We start from the raw sequence: 17,688 nt of genomic DNA, 5'->3' as shown, positions 1-17,688 counted from the left end.
CTCAGAAAAGTAAAGGGATGGAGACACCTTACTGAGCTGAAACATGAGCAAGCAGTTTTATGCTTGTCTCAGCAGAGTAAAGGAATGGAGTGGTTTGCTATCACCTATGTTTTCATGTATCCATGCAAGTACCTCATAGATATGGGGCCTGTACTGTATACAGCAGATAGAATTCAGACCTTACTGAACTAAACCAACATCTATAATATCCCTTTTCTCCTTGAATCAAAAGTAGTTAACATATGAGTGTAAACATATTGGTGCCGTTCAATCTACTAAGAGTGGTAATTTGTCTTTGAAACAAAGTGTGTAAGACCATGAGCACCTTGGGTAGAAGGTGATTAATACCAACTATTGCTAAGTACCTCTAAACATGTGGTGCATCCTCCACATACCTTTGTTTTAAGGGCAAATTGTTGGTTTCCAGCACTACCAAAAAGATATGATGGTAGAAAAAAGAGGAAGGAAGGAAGGGAGGGGCATGATCTGCCCTTTGAGATATACAAGAAAGAAATGTTCAGTCTAATTTTCAAAGTCTAAGGCAGTAAAGGACAGTTGGGTTTCCACAGACATTCTCCTTTATATGTGGGGATATGCAGTGTCTATTTCATTCTACACATATCTTCTGTCGCTACCAGTGTTAGCTGTGGCACTTCTTATATCTAATTGGATGCTTGAACCCATGAGTACTGCTAAATTTTGACAGCAAACACTAAAGGTTATTTTAAAGCACACATGTCCTTGTTTTTATAGCTGCTTCCCATTTACTGCAGAATTTCAAGTGCAGGAGTAAAGTAGCTGAGTTTGCAAGCCCAAGGAGAGATTTGGCCTCAAAATTGCTTTATCTGCTCATCTTTGCATTACAGTCTGAGAACTATGGTAAGTCTTCATATTGAAACCCAGTAACTAGGGACAGATAGATGAGGTTGCTCAAAGAAAAGTCTTGAAGGGTGGGCAGACATCCAGAAGGCTCCTACCTAAGCCAGTCAAGATACTGACATTAGAGACCCTTGTGATGAAAAAAACAATTTTTGTCATGATGACCACACTAGACGCTTTCATTCATGTGTTTCTGTCACAAATACATGAATGCTTTTGCTAAACTATTAGTAAAAGAAGACAAAGGAACCAGGAAGATTTCCTACATGGTTCTATAGTAATCATGTGAGCTTTGGATGTTCCATTCAATGCTGAAACTATTACAGCTTCTCTGGATTCAGTTTGTGTCCCTAATGTGAAAACCATTATAATTTGGGTAGTTATTCTGCTACATCCAAAATGTAGTAAATAAATCAAATCTGTCTGGCTACTGTATATTTGACTTCAGATGATTAAGATGACAGTAGTCTAGATTCTTTGAGTAAGGGTTTTGAATGAGTGTTTCCATGTCAGTTGACCCCCTTGATCATGATATTGTCTGCCTCCATGAGAACATGGCACCTCTGAAGCATCCTTCAGTCCCCATACCTATGGAACATAGTATCGAAGATCTAGTCTCAAGACTCAGAAACTCAAGGAAATGTTGATGTCATTTTGTCTAGATGATTAGAGACACTGAGTCCTTTGATTTCCATATGTAATTCCAAGATGCCTACTAGTATTCATGCTAGATCTACAATTGTATTTCCCTGTCAGAGCTGAGAAGATACTAAATCTTCCTAAAGAGATCTAAATTGGTAGGAAGACTGTAACTATCTCTATTTACTTGAAAGTGGAATCTTAGCAAAGAAGATCTGGAATGGAATCTTATCTACTACACAACAAACATCATTGATGAGTTATATTCCAGGACTAGTCAGGATTAGAAAAAAATCCTTGGCCTCAAATCCTGGATCTTTTTAGATCTTTGGGGAATTCTGGAAGCCACTGTTCTATACTGTTATTATCAAATGCAGAACACTTTGCAAGTTTTTCAAGGGACTTTTTGTCGTTTACTAGATACCCTTGGTTGTGTAAGGTTTTCAGAATGCTTTCCCTATATATTGTTGAAGGCTTTCATGGACAGAATCACTGGGTTGCTGTAAGTTTTTCGGGCTGTATGGCCATGTTCCAAAAGAATTCTCTCCTGACGTTTCACCTACATCTATGGCTGGCATCCTCAGAGGTTGTAAGTTGTAAGAGAAACATCAGGAGAGAATGCTTCTGGAACATGGCCGTACAGCGCAAAAACCTTACAGCTCTCCCTATCTTCTTTCCACTGAGGATTCAATAAACAAGTACAAGGGAACATATAGACCTGCTAGAAAGAAGAAGGCAACCGGTGTCTAATACCCTGATGCAGAAGAGACGGCATGGTTGTAATCCTACTAGACTAAGCAGGTGTTATACTAGCAGCTCTTCTCTTTCGGAGCATCCAAGTCTTCCTTATGCAATTGGAACTACAACTGTCAGCCTGACATACTGACACCCTGAGATAAGCTTCCGTGTCTCTGTGTACCCCAATATGTGACAAAAGTCGTGCTGCCTCCCTCTCTTTTTTATTCCTTTTAAAAAAGTTGATCTTGATATTTTTTGCTTTGCTTCTGCTATCTCCCCATGAACCAAACACCAATTCAATGGAGTCTATAGCTACATGCTGGAATCGCATGAACTGCCACCAAGATGGATGCCTCCCAAGGCTGCTGTAGTTCTGAAAAGGATCTTGGCTATTCAGTTCAGCTCAGAATTGGAACAATTGATCCTTAATGATTAACGCCAGAAATATGTAACATCTTTTTTCCTAACATGGACATGAAAGTATTGACTCCAAGTGATCTCCCTAGGACATGCTGGCCTGAATTTGGGCAAAAACTTTCAGTTGTATTTGAGCAGTCTTTCAACATCCTTGTATAAGTGCCTTCCATTGCCTTTCAGAAAGTATTACAACTTGGCAATAGAATGTCTAAATGTTTGCAAAGATGAGCAGAAAGCCACCCATCACATTAGTTGAAAGGGGCAGCTGGCCAACATACCAAGATAGACTTTTTGCTGGGACACTGCAGTGCCTGGTCTTGCTTGAGCTTGGAACAAAAGGATGTGGCTTGTTTTGAGTTTTTCATCTTCCATTTTTACAGGATTCTTAATCTCCATCAATACTGTATTCAAGGAATCATCAAAGAGATGTCTGCCTGAGAATGGAATAGTAGTGAGATTAGGTTTAGACTTGGTATCTATAGCCAAGGTACTCAACTAAAAGTTATGTCTGTCCAGCATTGTAGAAGCCACACATTTCGGGGTGTTGTAGGATCCACTGCACCTAAACTAGGGGTTGCACCCCCCATCACTATAATTGACACCAAATTTCAGCAGGAACTGTAATCCTATGATTCAGGGGGATATCAAAGCCATAATAATCTGTGAGACTACAGCTTTTTGTTTTCTTTTTCAAAACTAACAAGCCCCAAAATGCATCCAGAACCATATTTCACAAAAAGCATTTTGAAGATAGCACTTGGTGGAAAAATTGCAACAGTCATGGATTGTAGAGGAATCCTTTCTGTATACTGGGTCTATGGGATGTTTAGTTTTTGAGAAAGATAAATCAAAATGCAAATGGAACCACATTTTAAAGTGGTGAGTTTTAAAGAGTTTTAAAAGCAATATATCCCATGGAGGGGAAGGACAATCTTAAACAGAAAGGCACAATATGAAAGGAAAATAGCACTGCGAGCTGTGGGAGGCCATGACTGTTAGAATACAGACAGTCCCGAACTTACAAACAAGATAGGTTATGAAAATTTGTTCTTCAGTTGAATTTGTTTGTAAGTTGGAACAGATACATTTCAAGTGTAACTCCAGCCATATTTATAGCATATATATATGGTTTGGATAGCATAGGAAAGAGCAAGCAACCCTGTGAGGTTTGTTTTGCTGTCTGTGCCCTTGTTCAGAAAATTTCCCCTCACTTTCGGTCCCCGTGATAATTGGATTTTGAAAAAATTGGTTTGTTGTGAAAACAAGGGTTGGTGTTAAAGCTTCAGTAGAGATCCCTTTTCCCCAAGATAACTCTTTCAGGAGTAAATGTCCCTTCCTAAGGATAGATTTAACTCACTTCCTGCTGTCTCACCCCACTTGTTACTTTGAGATGTTTGTAACTTGGGGACTACATGTACTGAGTCTGCCTTCTTAATCCTAAAGGAGTTTAATCAAGAATAGCTTCCCTCTTCTCCTTGAAGAAAATACAAACAATATTAGGAAATGATTAGAACAGAAGTACGATGGATCATTAAAAGAAGATAAGTTGTTGGGCCCAATTCAAGATGCAGGTTATGACCTACAATGCCCTAAACGGTTCGGACCTCACCTATCTCTACGCCCACATCTCCCCAATGAACCAGCAACAACTCTTAGAACTGCCAGGGAGGCCCTCCTCTTGCTCCCAACACTATCCCAAGCACGGTTGGTGGGGACGAGGGAGAGGGCTTAATAAGTGGTGGCCCTCAGCTTTGGAACGCCCTCGCCAGAAAGATAAGACAAGTCCCGTCACTATCCTCCTTCTGCAGGGACCTGAAAACCTAGTGGTTCCAGTAGGTCTTTGAAAATAATTAGCCCTAGGCCCTACCCTAGCAATCAGCTAGGCCCCTACTCTGCACTTCAACAACTTCCCTGGCCCTATGTTACTTTATTGCACTAGCCTTTGCCCAGCCCTTTCACAGCTGACTAGGTCCACTTTGTAATTTCCGGCCATTAGTATATTGAATTCCATTTGATGGAATAATACTGGAACTGGCTTTTAAATGGTTGTGATTGTTTTAATAGGATTTCAGTCTATGTTTTATAATAGTTATTTTGTATGATTTTTGTGTTGGTAATTAAATGCTTTGCTCTATGTTGGAAACCATCCTGAGTCCCCCCGGGGAGATAGGGCGGTATACAAATAAAGTTTTATTTATATGAGTTATGTAAGACAAAATAACTGTGAGATATTTTTGACCTCACAGAGACAGTGTTGGCTCCATATTTAATGTACTTATATGAAGTCTTTAAATATCTTCATTTTGGGGTAGTGTTTCTAATAGACCTCCTCTCAATTTTTAGTTGGCACAAAGAAGATTTTAAATTATCTGATTGGTACCACTGTGATTAAAATCTATGATGAAAAAATGATTTGGGTTGTTGTAGGTTTTTTCGTGGTTATATGGCCATGTTCTAGAGGCATTCTCTCCTGCCTCTAGAACATGGCCATATAGCCTGAAAAAAACCCTACAACAACCCAGTGATTCTGGCCATGAAAGCCTTCAACAATACAAAAAATGATTTATTTTAATTAAGTAGCTATCTGAGTTCTGGGAATATTTTTTATATTTTGACATTTTTAATATTCATATCTAGTCTATTGCTTGAAAAAGCCAAGTTATGTTCAACTATCTGAATGGTTGCAATATAGAAGGCTAAGAAAGCAACAGCCTTAAATTACAAATATATATTGCTCACAAGATCACCATAGTGACAAGAGCTGTATGACAGTGGAACTAGCATCAGACAGCAATAATATAATTTCAATACCAAATTAAGTCCTCATTAAAAAAAAAAGGACATTCTAAATCAAGCTTGGATCCTGGAATGAGTGGAGGGGCACAGGGAGCTCAAGCCTCCTCAAGACAAAGTTTAAAAAGGCAAGCTCCTTCCCCTCTTGAAAACATCAGGCACAGTGGACCACCAAGTCTCCTATATATTTAATTGTCTCAGATATTATCAATCAGAAGTGCAGTAAATAATCAAGCACACACAAAACAATTATTAAGACAGCTACTGTAGTTCAGTCCTCCCCTGCAAAACAAAGGCTGCATGCAATCTATTCTATCCACAAGTATGTGTGAGTAAGCTACACTGAACATATGGAGAAGACTTCTAAGTATACATTGTACTTGTAAGTGTTTGCATTTTTGAGAATGATTCAATGATACTAAAAGAGACAAGGAATTTGCCACTTCCCTAACTATGCCCTAAACTTAATTTTTGTCTATATCAAGCTTTGTAGAGCCAGTTTTGCATTTTCTTTGGCATATTATGTGTGCAATTCTGCACCTTCTACCAGATTCCTATAAGTGTTTGCTTTCACATTAGTGTAGCAGAGGAATAAATATAATAGCATCCCTGATAAGCAATGTTGCATTAGCTAAATATCATCTTGCATATTTTTTAGGTTGTACAGGTTGAAAAGTTACTCTGTTCCTAGGAATTTGATGGGCCATAAGGACAGGTTGCTTCCTTGTAAAAATGTCTCTTCGGGTTATGAATTCACACAAGTGAGTTTCTGTCTGTGCTATAGTCCCATTCATAACATCTTAGAATAGTATAGCATTTTTACAGGCCACCACACCCACTCTTCTAATATATCACTCCTACATGCATACTCCAGAGCACTTAGCTATTCTCCTCGGTTTCCAGTCTAATGCAAAACAAAAATAGGCAAGAGAAATAGTGAAAAGTTTGGTCTATGTGAATTCTCAGATAATCATTTGAAGACTGATAGTCACGGGTGAGTAACCTGTACTACTTCTTTGTATATGTGAATCACACAAAAGGGTGATTAGCTATTTGGATTATCAGAAGTGTAAGATATCACGTCAATGCTGAAAGGAGGCACCATTTTATAAAAATCTACATCTGCTCTGACCAAGATATCCAGCCCATAATGGTAAATGAAAGTCAAAGTCACTGCCACTTTTTAGGGCCAGCATAACAAAGACAGAGTCTTGTAAACTCTAAAAAGTCAGTAGTGTTATTATTTACATACTAATTAAATGAACTCTTGTAACATCTAATGGACACCCCTAATGCTAGAATTCAGAGATGGATTGTGAAAAAACATAAGCATCATTTTTTATATTCAATAAAAGTATTTTATTCTGTGAAATGTGGGACACATTGATGAAGACTTTATGCACAATCTCTTGATGAATTTGGTTAACAACAAACTGCATGGCATTGGAGTCCAAATACATTCTACATAGAATCATAGAATCAAAGAGTTGGAAGAGACCTCTTGGGCCATCCAGTCCAACCCCCTGCCAAGAAGCAGGAATATTGCATTCAAATCACCCCTGACAGATGGCCATCCAGCCTCTGTTTAAAAGCTTCCAAAGAAGGAGCCTCCACCACACTCTGGGGCAGAGAGTTCCACTGCTGAACGGCTCTCACAGTCAGGAAGTTCTTCCTCATGTTCAGATGGAATCTCCTTTCTTGTAGTTTGAAGCCATTGTTCCGCGTCCTAGTCTCCAAGGAAGCAGAAAACAAGCTTGCTAGCTCCTCCCTGTGGCTTCCTCTCACATATCTATACATGGCTATCATATCTCAGCCTTCTCTTCTTCAGGCTAAACATGCCCAGCTCCTTAAGCCGCTCCTCATAGGGCTTGTTCTCCAGACCCTTGATCATTTTAGTCGCCCTCCTCTGGACACATTCCAGCTTGTCAATTATCTCTCTTGAATTGTGGCGCCCAGAATTGGACACAATATTCCAGGTGTGGTCTAACCAAAGCAGAATAGAGGGGTAGCATTACTTCCCTGGACCTAGACACTATGCTCCTATTAATGCAGGCCAAAATCCCATTGGCTTTTTTTGCCGCCAAATATCTTCTGCTGGTGACAAAAAGGTCCTGCATTTGCCACCCGTTGGGGGCCCCTCCCCCCAGCACCAACTGCCGCTCTGGGTCAGAGCGAAGAGAGGGGAGGCCAGGGGACAGCACCATCTTGTCTCCTGCATTTGCCATCCGTTGGGGGCCCCTCCCCCCAGAACCAACTGCCGCTCTGGGCCAGAGCGAAGAAAGAGGGGCCAGGGGACAGTTCCACCTTGTCTCCTGTGCTATTCTAATAATATGTTATAATATAATATATAATATATTGTATAGACATATAATATTTATAATATTGTAATGTAATGCAATATAATACTAGTAATAATAATATGATATTATAATTATATATTTATATTACATGTAATATTACTAATAATATTACAGTATAATTGATATAGTGCAATATAGCAATATTTCAAACTGATATTATACTATGTTAATAATATATTGTATGTATATATACCTTGTAAGCCGCTCTGAGTCCCCTTCGGGGTGAGAAGGGCGGCATATAAATGCCATAAATAAATAAATAAATAAATAAATAAATCTGCAGAAGATGTCAGGTGTGACAGTGAATCTGGAGATGTGTAATGTGTCATACCCATAATCTCAATTCCTTGACCTTTTCCCAACTTGCATGGCATTGCGGCAGCCAGAGGAGTTTCTCACTGAGTCGTGTTGCGTGGCCGATCACAAAGAGATTGGACATGTCATTAACAGATCAACTGGATTTGTGACACTAGTTTACTGGTAAGCTAGATAATATCATATAAAAAAGTACAGATGTAAGAATAGTTGCTACTACTAAAAATACTGACATCAAAAATTAGAACAGACAATGAGGTCATGTTTCCCTTTCTGCAAACAATCTAATATATCTTCTCTGCAAACCTGTGGTCAACACAAGCCTTCAGTCTTTCCATAATAGGAACAGGCAGTCTCAAGAGAGTACAGTAACAAAGAGATCAAAATCATGGACAGCACTGACCATCCAGATGTAGTATTCAATGGATGTTCACAAGTGAGAGACTGTGATGCACTAAAATCAGGTGAATTGTGACTTTTAAAAACATGTTTCCTAGCAGTAATACTCCCCAGAGTAGGTAAAATCAAGGTCAGGTACATTAAGGAGATGAGTCAGCCATGAGAGCTTGGCTGACCCAGAGGTTGAATGCATTGTAGTCGCGATACTAAACCAGAAGGCTGTCAAACAGATGCTGCTACTAGAACAGTAGATGCTATTAGTACCATGGGAAGATTTGAATTAAACCCTATACCAAAGAAATTCATCTTGATGACATAGCTTCCAATGTATGAGAGTGCAGAAGTTTAAGATTCCTCTGGTAACTTTGCAGTTTTTTCGACAGTGAAAGAATCTTCTCAAGGCTCTTGAGGCAGAACCAAAAGACTTGATCTCCTCAACAGAATCAGCCAATTTAATTGCTGATTTCCAGACATATTACTTCAAGTAGAAAATATTGCTTTTTAGACATAGCTTAAAATCCTCTGCAAGTCAATGAGGGTGGAATTCAAAGCCCCGCAATGGGACATGACAAGCATTCAGAATGACAATCTAATTGGAGAATTTTGGCCCTATATGAGATACCCATAGAAAGCATAATACACTAGATTAGAAAAAGATGAGACCTAGTGTTCGCAAAAAGTTAAAAGAAAATAGCTACTTGGCTTTAAAAAAGAAATTAAGGCAACAGAGATTGTCCTAAATGTTGCTGGTCAGACAGCAGGTGTAAAGAGCTGACAAAAAACATGCTGGAGCAAGTGCACAAGCAAAAGGGGGCAAGGAGCCTGCCAAAAAGCAACTCAGATCAAGGGTGCTCCAGATGAGGGTACTGCACACAAATCCATGCGTGTGATTCACAGAAACCCAGAAGAAGAACCAATCAATTTCTAATACTGCCCTTTAGGCCAACTGATTTTTCCTTATTATTTCTTCTTCTTTACATCTATAATTTTATATTGTGCCTGGAAGCTCCTTCCTTGGACTCTTTTAAACAGAGGCTGGATAGCCATCTGTCAAGGGTGCATTTCTGCTAGGAGGGGATTGGACTAGATGGCCCATGGGGTCTCCTCCAACTCTATGATTTTATTCTATGCATAAAGTTTATGGTTTTTGTCTCTGATGTTTCTCTGTGTTAAGATACCTTGACTTGCTTTTTAAAAAGTTATTCAAGAAATAAAACAAACACCTTGTGGATACTTTCCAGGTCGATTCAACGTTTCTATCTGGCATACTGCTGCTACACATTAGTAATGTACTGCTAGAGCAACTCAATGAAAACAGACTCAAAGATAACATATAAACCAGCACACAATTGAGATGGAGGCACTGTTTCATGATCTGTACTGAGGCCACAAGGGGGAGCGAGAGAGAGTAGGATAGTCCATTTTATGGGGGTGGAGGGTGGGCTGAAGGAGTAACACCCCCCCCCTCTGTTTTCCTGTTATTCTCCCCACCCATGTCCCGTCATGGAAACAACCCTAATTTATGACATGGGGGGCCCATGTCATAACCAGCGAAACAGTACCTAGGTGAAAACACCTAGTTCATCCCAAATTCTTGATGTCACTGAATCCTGTTTAAAATGATGTGTTGGCTAGAATTTTCAATTTTCAATTTTATATGGACTGTAGGCAAGGCAATAAAGTCAACGGAAAATACTGTACAGGCAATGTCCATTTCAGAGTTGTTTTCTAAATGGACAATGTGACAGGTGTTGTAAATTCACGTCAAATTAAATACACACACACAAAGCTGCAGCATACAAGTATCAAGTTAACAGTAACATGACCATAATTAAGAACATACATAACCATAATTAAGAAGAACTCACCACTAAAGGATTGCTAAAGGATTTAATAGGGCTCCTTTTGCTCACTGGCATTCTTAGAATGCATGCATGCATTGGAGCACAATCAGTAGGTACTACCGCAACAGAGATCTCTTCAGATTCCGTTACCTTCAGCCATTCAACCTTATTTGCAAATATACAGGTTGCTCCATTTTGAAGACTGAGTATTTTCAGCAAAGCACAAATCCCTCAATCTTAATTATATCTTAAAGTCATTTAGGTCCAGGTAATTTGAAGAAACTCTACAATCATCTGAGGAAGGGCCTTCTCTCTATTCCACCTCACTCTCAAGTGCATTTGGTGAGAATGAGGCAGAAGGTCTTTTTGGCAGCTGCTTAGAGGCTTTGGAACTCCTTCCCAAGAGAAATCAAGATGGCTCCATCCCTGCTTACCTTTCACAGCCAGGTGAAAATATACTTCTGCCATCAGGAATTTTGGGAATGATGAGGAGTAGTTGCTGGGGGTGATGGGGGCTTTCATTTTTTTTAACTGTATTTCAATTGTATTTTAATTTTTATGCTTTATGACTAGAAGTGTAAAAATGTAGAAAAATGGAAAAAAGGGAGGAAAAAACATTTCCCCCCATTTTTTCCCCAAAGCATTTTTTCCAGAAAAGGGGGGGGGGGGTGTATAACCAAAAGGTAGCATGAATCGTTCATTAAAGTTTCCATGTTGTATAGTTGGAATATCTTGTCATAGATATATTTTTTAGAAAAACATATTCTACACACTTCTTAATTTTTCCGGGAAAAATGGCTTTTGGAAAAAAAAACCTGTTCCCTCCCCTCCCCCCCCCCCCAAGTTTTCCAGGATTTTTCAGGCCTTCCCATCTCTATTCATGACACAAAACACACACACACACATATATATATATATATATATATATATATATATATATATATATATATCCCCCCCCCCCATATTTGACTGCATTTACTATGTTTTTAATTTGTATGATGCCACCTTGCATCCCTACATCAGGAGAAAGGTGAAATAAAAATACTCATGGAGTGGAGGCACACTCATGGAGTGGAGAAACATTCTGGCTTCACAGCATAAACTTATATTTTTTAATATATACATATTTCTCTCCTTTAAATTACTCCCTTTAAGATAGGTATAGTAGAAGTGAACATTAAGATTGTAGCAGGGTAGGCACGGTAGCAGTCAACATTAAGAGAGCATGAATCTGTCATTGAAGAAATATTTCTTAGTGTAACAATTACAGATAAAGGCTACTCACGCAAAATATAGGTCATGGACATCATCCACCTTGCTAATACTTACTTTCTTTCCCTTTCTCTTTATTTTTAAGCTGCTGCAGTTTCTGCTCTCGGTGCTGTTTTTCTAACTCTTGTTCCTGCCGATGCTGTTCTAGTTTTCTCTGGTGCTCCAAGAGTTCTTGCTGATGTTTCATTGCAAGAATCTCCTGTTGTTGCTGTAGGGGCAGGAAGGAAGGGGGAATGTCAGAACAAAGTTCTTAAAATCTTTCTTTGAAGGTTTCTCTAAAATTCCTATGAAATGAAGAGAGGAAGTGGCACAACCAAAATAACTCTTTTCTGATCAAGAGTTAAGATGTTTCTTGAAGTACAATGAACAAATATTTTCACAACACAGTCCTGTACACTAACCTGGAAGTTTTTAAAACAGAAGTGTTTACAAAACAAATGGTTATTGAATTACTTGGATTAAAGGAAATTTTAACCTGCTTCAGAACAATATAAATATAAGGCAGGAGTAAGATCTGGAGGCCAATTTTCTGCCCTTGGACTTAATGAAAAATTATGAAACTTACTATGATTGTTTTTTTTAAAAATATATAGCTAAAACAGATGCTGATGGACATCCACTTCTGATTTTTAAAAAATCAAAGTGAATGGAGGAAATTAACCTACTGAAAGGTGACCTATTGAATTGCCACTCCCGGAAGCTTCCAGAAGAAGCAATTCATGCATACTTAAGGAACAGAAAAAGAATGGTCTAGGACAGTGCTTCTTAGATTATATGGTGTGAAGCACCAGCAGAATTTTCTCATTGCCCTCATATTTCAAACACCAGGAAAATTTTCTCATTGCATCCATATTTCTCTCCACTGATAACAACTGTTTTTTTTTTATTTCCTGGAAATTTGTTATAGACTGGCATCCAATAGCTCATAAACTAATTGGAGTAGCATTGCTTTAGGAAACTGTGGGAGCCATTAAGGGTTGCATATGCTGCATTCTGCCTACCTCTTATCTAGAGGGACTGATACTCTTGCGTATTTGAGAACTTAATTTTAACTGTAACTTCTCATTGCTTTTATTTATTTTCTTAAATATACATATGTACTGTATTAAATAATGCCCTTATCACCATGAATCTTTTATTATGATCATGCAAAGGACTTTCCCAAGAGATAATGGGATTACTGAGTAGCTTGAGTCCTACTATCTTTTCTGTTGAAAAACCTAACAAGCAATACTGCTGACTTTGGAATACTCAGTTGCTGAGGCTCAATAAACATGCACTGTGAAAGGCAATACTCGTTGAGATCATACTTTACTATATTCCTCTCAGAGCATTTGCTCAATGATGGGTTGGCTGAAGGTGAAGTAAATCAAACATGAACATCTGACTATCTTGGAATAACCTTTTGAGAAATGAACACAATAAATGTTTGGAGACTGACTCAAGCAGCCATAGCAACCAATGAGTAAGGGGATAGCAGTGCTACACAATAAGCCTTGGCACCAGTCCAAGAATTCTCAAAAATGTTTTAACAACAAAACCAGATATAAAAAATAAGCTCACAGGGTGAAGGATCAGAGATTCCAGTTTTATTGGTGTTCTGACACATGATGTACAGGATATTAATGGTACATTAAAACATGTACACACCAAACTAAATAATAGGAAGAAAATGTTCATAGATACATAAACACATAGTCATATACACATAAAAAAATTTCTTGCCAGGCAGTCTAAAGTTAAACAAACTATAAATTATTTAACCTATGTCTGTTATAACCAGAGATGTTGGCTTAAATGTAACTGTTATTGCCAACTAGAGTAGACCCACTCAATTACATGCATGCTGGTTTACAATTCAGTAACTGACTTGGTGGGTCTTAGTAGCTACAACAAGCAGTTTGATTCAGGACTCTGCTCCAAAACGGAAAGCAATCAAATCTAATTTGCATCTCTCACCTTTATATGTTCATGCAACTGCGCTTCATGTTGACGAGAGAGCTGTTCATGCTGTCTCTGGAATTCTGCTATGAGAATTTGTCTCTGGATCTGCTGTTTCTGCTTGAGGGCCAGAAGCTCCTGCTGGAGCTGCTGTTCACGTAACGTAGGCTCGGCCACCGGGATGGAGAACTGATGGTCCAGGCGGAGATCCATAGGAACTACAGGTGGAGCAACTTGCAGGGGAAGTGTTGTGGTCACATCAACTGCAACACACAAAAGAAAATGGCCAGCAGGGTAAGCAAAACTGATAACTTGATAAGCAAGGATGCTCCCCCCATATTCAAGGAGTTTGTAGTCAGAAATTGTGGCACTTTTACAGCATGAAACACTTAAGAACTAAGGTTCATCTTTCTAAATATACACAGAACCACATACATTTTATATTTAGCAACCTTCACATACACTCAGGACTAAAAATTATACATCTTCCAGTTCCTCATCTCACAATGGATTACTACACGAACAGAAAGAATGGATTCATAACAGAATGGAGCAGCAACATCAAAAACTCTGATTCAAAACAACTAAACAAAACATAGTAAAGAGCAGTTTTAAGTGGTACAGTTGTGAAGTTTGTGTGTGCGTGTATGTCAGGAGCAACTTGACACAAAACTTGCATGTCGCTTCTGCTGTGAGAGAATTGGCCGTCTGTAAGGATGTTGCCCAGGGGATGCCCAGATGTTTTATCATCCTGTGAGGGGCTTCTCTCATGTCCCCACATGGGAAACTAGAGCTCACAGACAGTAGCTCACCCCGCTCCCTAGATTTGAACCACCAACCCTTCAGTCAGCAGTCCTGCTGGCACAAGGGTTTAACCCACTGCGCCACTGAGGGCTCCAGAGATGTGAAGTGTAGTTAAATCCTATGGTTTAAGGGGGTATCAAACTACCCACATACTTTCTCAGAAACCCCTATAGAAGATGCTAGAGGCTGCTCAGAGTCAACTGTAGCCTAAGATTCTTGTCTCAACTTATTCTCTCTACCAAAAAAAATCCAAAAGGGCTGAAGTCAATGGCAAACTGTATTTATGGTGCCTTCCAGAAAACAAAACCCCTTTCAAAATAGTAAAATTTAACTTTACTCACATAGAACAGTCTGCAACCAAACTTTACAACAATAGTGGCTCTCATCAGTAGTATTCATTAAACTTACATGTCCCTATGACATTCATCATGATAAAATTATTAAGTACTTTGTACCCCAGGATCTTCTGGCTACTAATTTCAAGTGGAACTCACATATGACCACCTTTCTTTATGTTACGGGATGCAGATGCCAGGAAACTTCCTTGAATATGGTTTTCCCCTGCCCTTCAAATACCCCACTTGGCAACTAATTTGTAAAATAAATGTGCAGTCAACTCTAAATTTTACATTAAATATTCAACTTACATTAAATATAAACAACATACTTCATTATATTTCTTTTCTATCTTGCTTCCCAAGTATGTCTGACAAAACTAGTTTTTTATTACATTGTAGAAGAGCTACTTCTAAGGAAAACCTGCATATTTTTCCTATTTGTTGGAAACAAAATCTACCTCATGTGGCTGTAGTACGAGACAAGTATGCCAGCTGCAAAGATCATCAACATCATTCCCATTCATTGTATTCACAGACTGGTGCGTCAAACATGACTCATAATATTTTAGTCACAAAAAAATTATCAGACATGCCATGAGTTCCAAACAGAAGCAATGAGTGCATCTGACCCACAGTTCTCTTTGGGAAACAATAAAACCTTCTCTACTTAATGAACATGTCAACCAAACAGAAAAAGCCTGTATTGTCATGAATATTTCATCGTGAACTAGAAAATTGGTTTTAACAGCTAAGTCTTCACAACGTATTAGTATGATCAGATTCATGACGTCGACAAAAAAATACAAAGACTATATTCAGAGTTTTAATGATAAATGCCAAAGGCACAAATTAGATCTAAATTATGAATAGGATGTATTCTTGGTTCAATCTTTTCAAGCATCATAAAACACATTACACACACAATACTACAGATTTTCAAAGACTTTCTAAATTCTGTTAGAGAAGAATATGCCACTTTCTTATAACCTATTATTTTAAATTTATACAGTTTTATATTTTTCAATTACTAGAAATCTTAAAGACATCATTATCCTCATTATTAAATATAAGGTATCTTTCATCTAAACGAATAACAATACAATTTTATTTAAAAATATTAAATACTATTGGAACAGTGTTCAATAATATAATATTACAGAAATATAACTGGTTATAAAGAAATCAGAGGCAAAATAATCAGTAAAAATTGTAGACAAACAAATATGTCTTAGCCTGGTTCTGAGAAAGATGGTTTAATTCTCTCAGGAACCATATTTCAGAGTCACAAACCAGCAAAGAAAGACACTGCATTTGTATATACATAATGCACTTCTACTTAGAAGAAGGGACACAACACATAGGCAAGTTGGCATGGTAATAGATACTCCTTTAAGTAATAATCAAGATTTTGAATTAGGCTCAGAAGAACAGAAGAAGACATAATTGTTATAATATGGCTCCTAACTGAAGTGTATTCTACTGGCTGAACTCTACACTTAATTAAGTTTCCAAATTGTCTTCAAGTGCATCCACAGATGTAACACATAATAGTAACCTATTATAGTAGTAACATTTATTCAGCCCAGAGGGTTACACACAGAGTTGGCTGGGTGAAATAGGGGCACACGACAACATAGCTGCTTTGAGTCTCTTTGTGAAGAGAGAAAGCAGGGTATAACCATAAACACAATAATAATAATAATAATAATAATAATAATAATAGCTACAACATACAGATAGGTGCACATATTTTCCATATACAAACATGCTTACTCATAAGACTGCCTCACATATATACACATCTCAGTAAACCTCCCTTACTTATCTCTACCATGATGTCTGCAGTAGGTAAATACCTGCCATATCTATCCACTGAGACTGCATTTTTCATTCCTACATGTGATGGGAAAACCATGATGTACAATCTTCACTAAGATTATAGTTTCTCTGTAATTTCTAGAGGCAATATTTCAATATCAGAATCACTGGACAATGGGAAAATCTTTCATTTCTCCCATCTCTGAGTAGTTTGAAGTACTCTACAATTAAAAAAATTCCCTAGCTCATAAACTCATGATGAAATGAGCTCTGCGAACAGCAAGTGATTGAAACATAAAAAATGAGCAAGGGCCTTCGCATGGACCCAAATTTGTGCACCCCTCTATCAGTCTGGTCAAGGATCACTGTTGCTTTGCTATCACTAAGCTATCCCTGTTATGTCTGCAGATCGACTGAAGCTGGAAGAAGATACCCCACGCCAGGGGTGTCAAACTCATTTTCACTGAAGGCCACATCAGCCTGATGGTTGCCTTCAAAGGGTCGTTGAATCCATGGACAAAGAATCCGTAAATACAGAGGGCCAATTATATATTTTACAGAGAAGTCAGTGCTCTTTGGGTTTTACCCAGTTTTGGTCATCAGATGTTATTAAACGACAACTCACATCACTTCTGATTATCCACCATGCAGACTATGGATAATGGGAATTGCAATCCAATAGCACTTGTGGCTCGGAGGTTGGGGAAAAACTAAAGGATATTTTAAAGTCTGGCATCATATCCTCAAGCCTTGTATCTAAATTTAAATCCAACTATCCTGACTGAATGGAACTGCAACCTTCCAGATGTTGCTGCATCCAACTCCCATCAGCTCTAGTCATGATGTCTAATGATGAGGAATGCAGGAGTTGTAGTCCAACACCTCATATACAGATGAAAAATTATTTAAAGCTGCAGCCAATGTTGTCACTGTTGCCCATTTTTAGACAAAAAATATTTAGCCACTTGTGCGCCTTCTATTTTTATGCAATGTTTTTGATACAAAATAAATAAGTAAGGAAGTCCAACACCTGGAGGGCTACATAAAATGACACAGAGGGAAGAATTTGCCACGCAGGCCTTGAGTTTGACACATGTGCCCTATCCCCATCTGGGTTTCTAGTGACAATGC

General features: G+C 38.4%; 1 protein-coding gene across 7 annotated transcripts in view; it reads right to left on the bottom strand.

The window, feature by feature from the left end:
* The window catches only part of HDAC4 (histone deacetylase 4), a 147,975-nt gene that overhangs the window by 72,065 nt on the left and 58,222 nt on the right, over window positions 1-17,688 (bottom strand). For 5 of the 7 annotated variants that reach the window (XM_067469765.1, XM_067469772.1, XM_060784058.2 and 2 more), the window contains exons 4-6: window positions 13,616-13,860; window positions 11,714-11,864; window positions 2,952-3,107 (exon numbers count right to left, since the gene is read on the bottom strand). In XM_067469765.1, the coding sequence (XP_067325866.1) occupies window positions 2,952-3,107; window positions 11,714-11,864; window positions 13,616-13,860 (552 nt within the window). The remainder of the gene's footprint in view (window positions 1-2,951; window positions 3,108-11,713; window positions 11,865-13,615; window positions 13,861-17,688) is intronic. The other 2 variants (XM_060784073.2, XM_067469783.1) reach the window with 1 other exon arrangement.

The sequence above is a fragment of the Anolis sagrei genome, chromosome 1 (assembly GCF_037176765.1).
Source record: "Anolis sagrei isolate rAnoSag1 chromosome 1, rAnoSag1.mat, whole genome shotgun sequence".
NCBI lineage: Eukaryota > Metazoa > Chordata > Lepidosauria > Squamata > Dactyloidae > Anolis > Anolis sagrei.
This window is presented reverse-complemented; position numbering and strand designations above follow the sequence as displayed.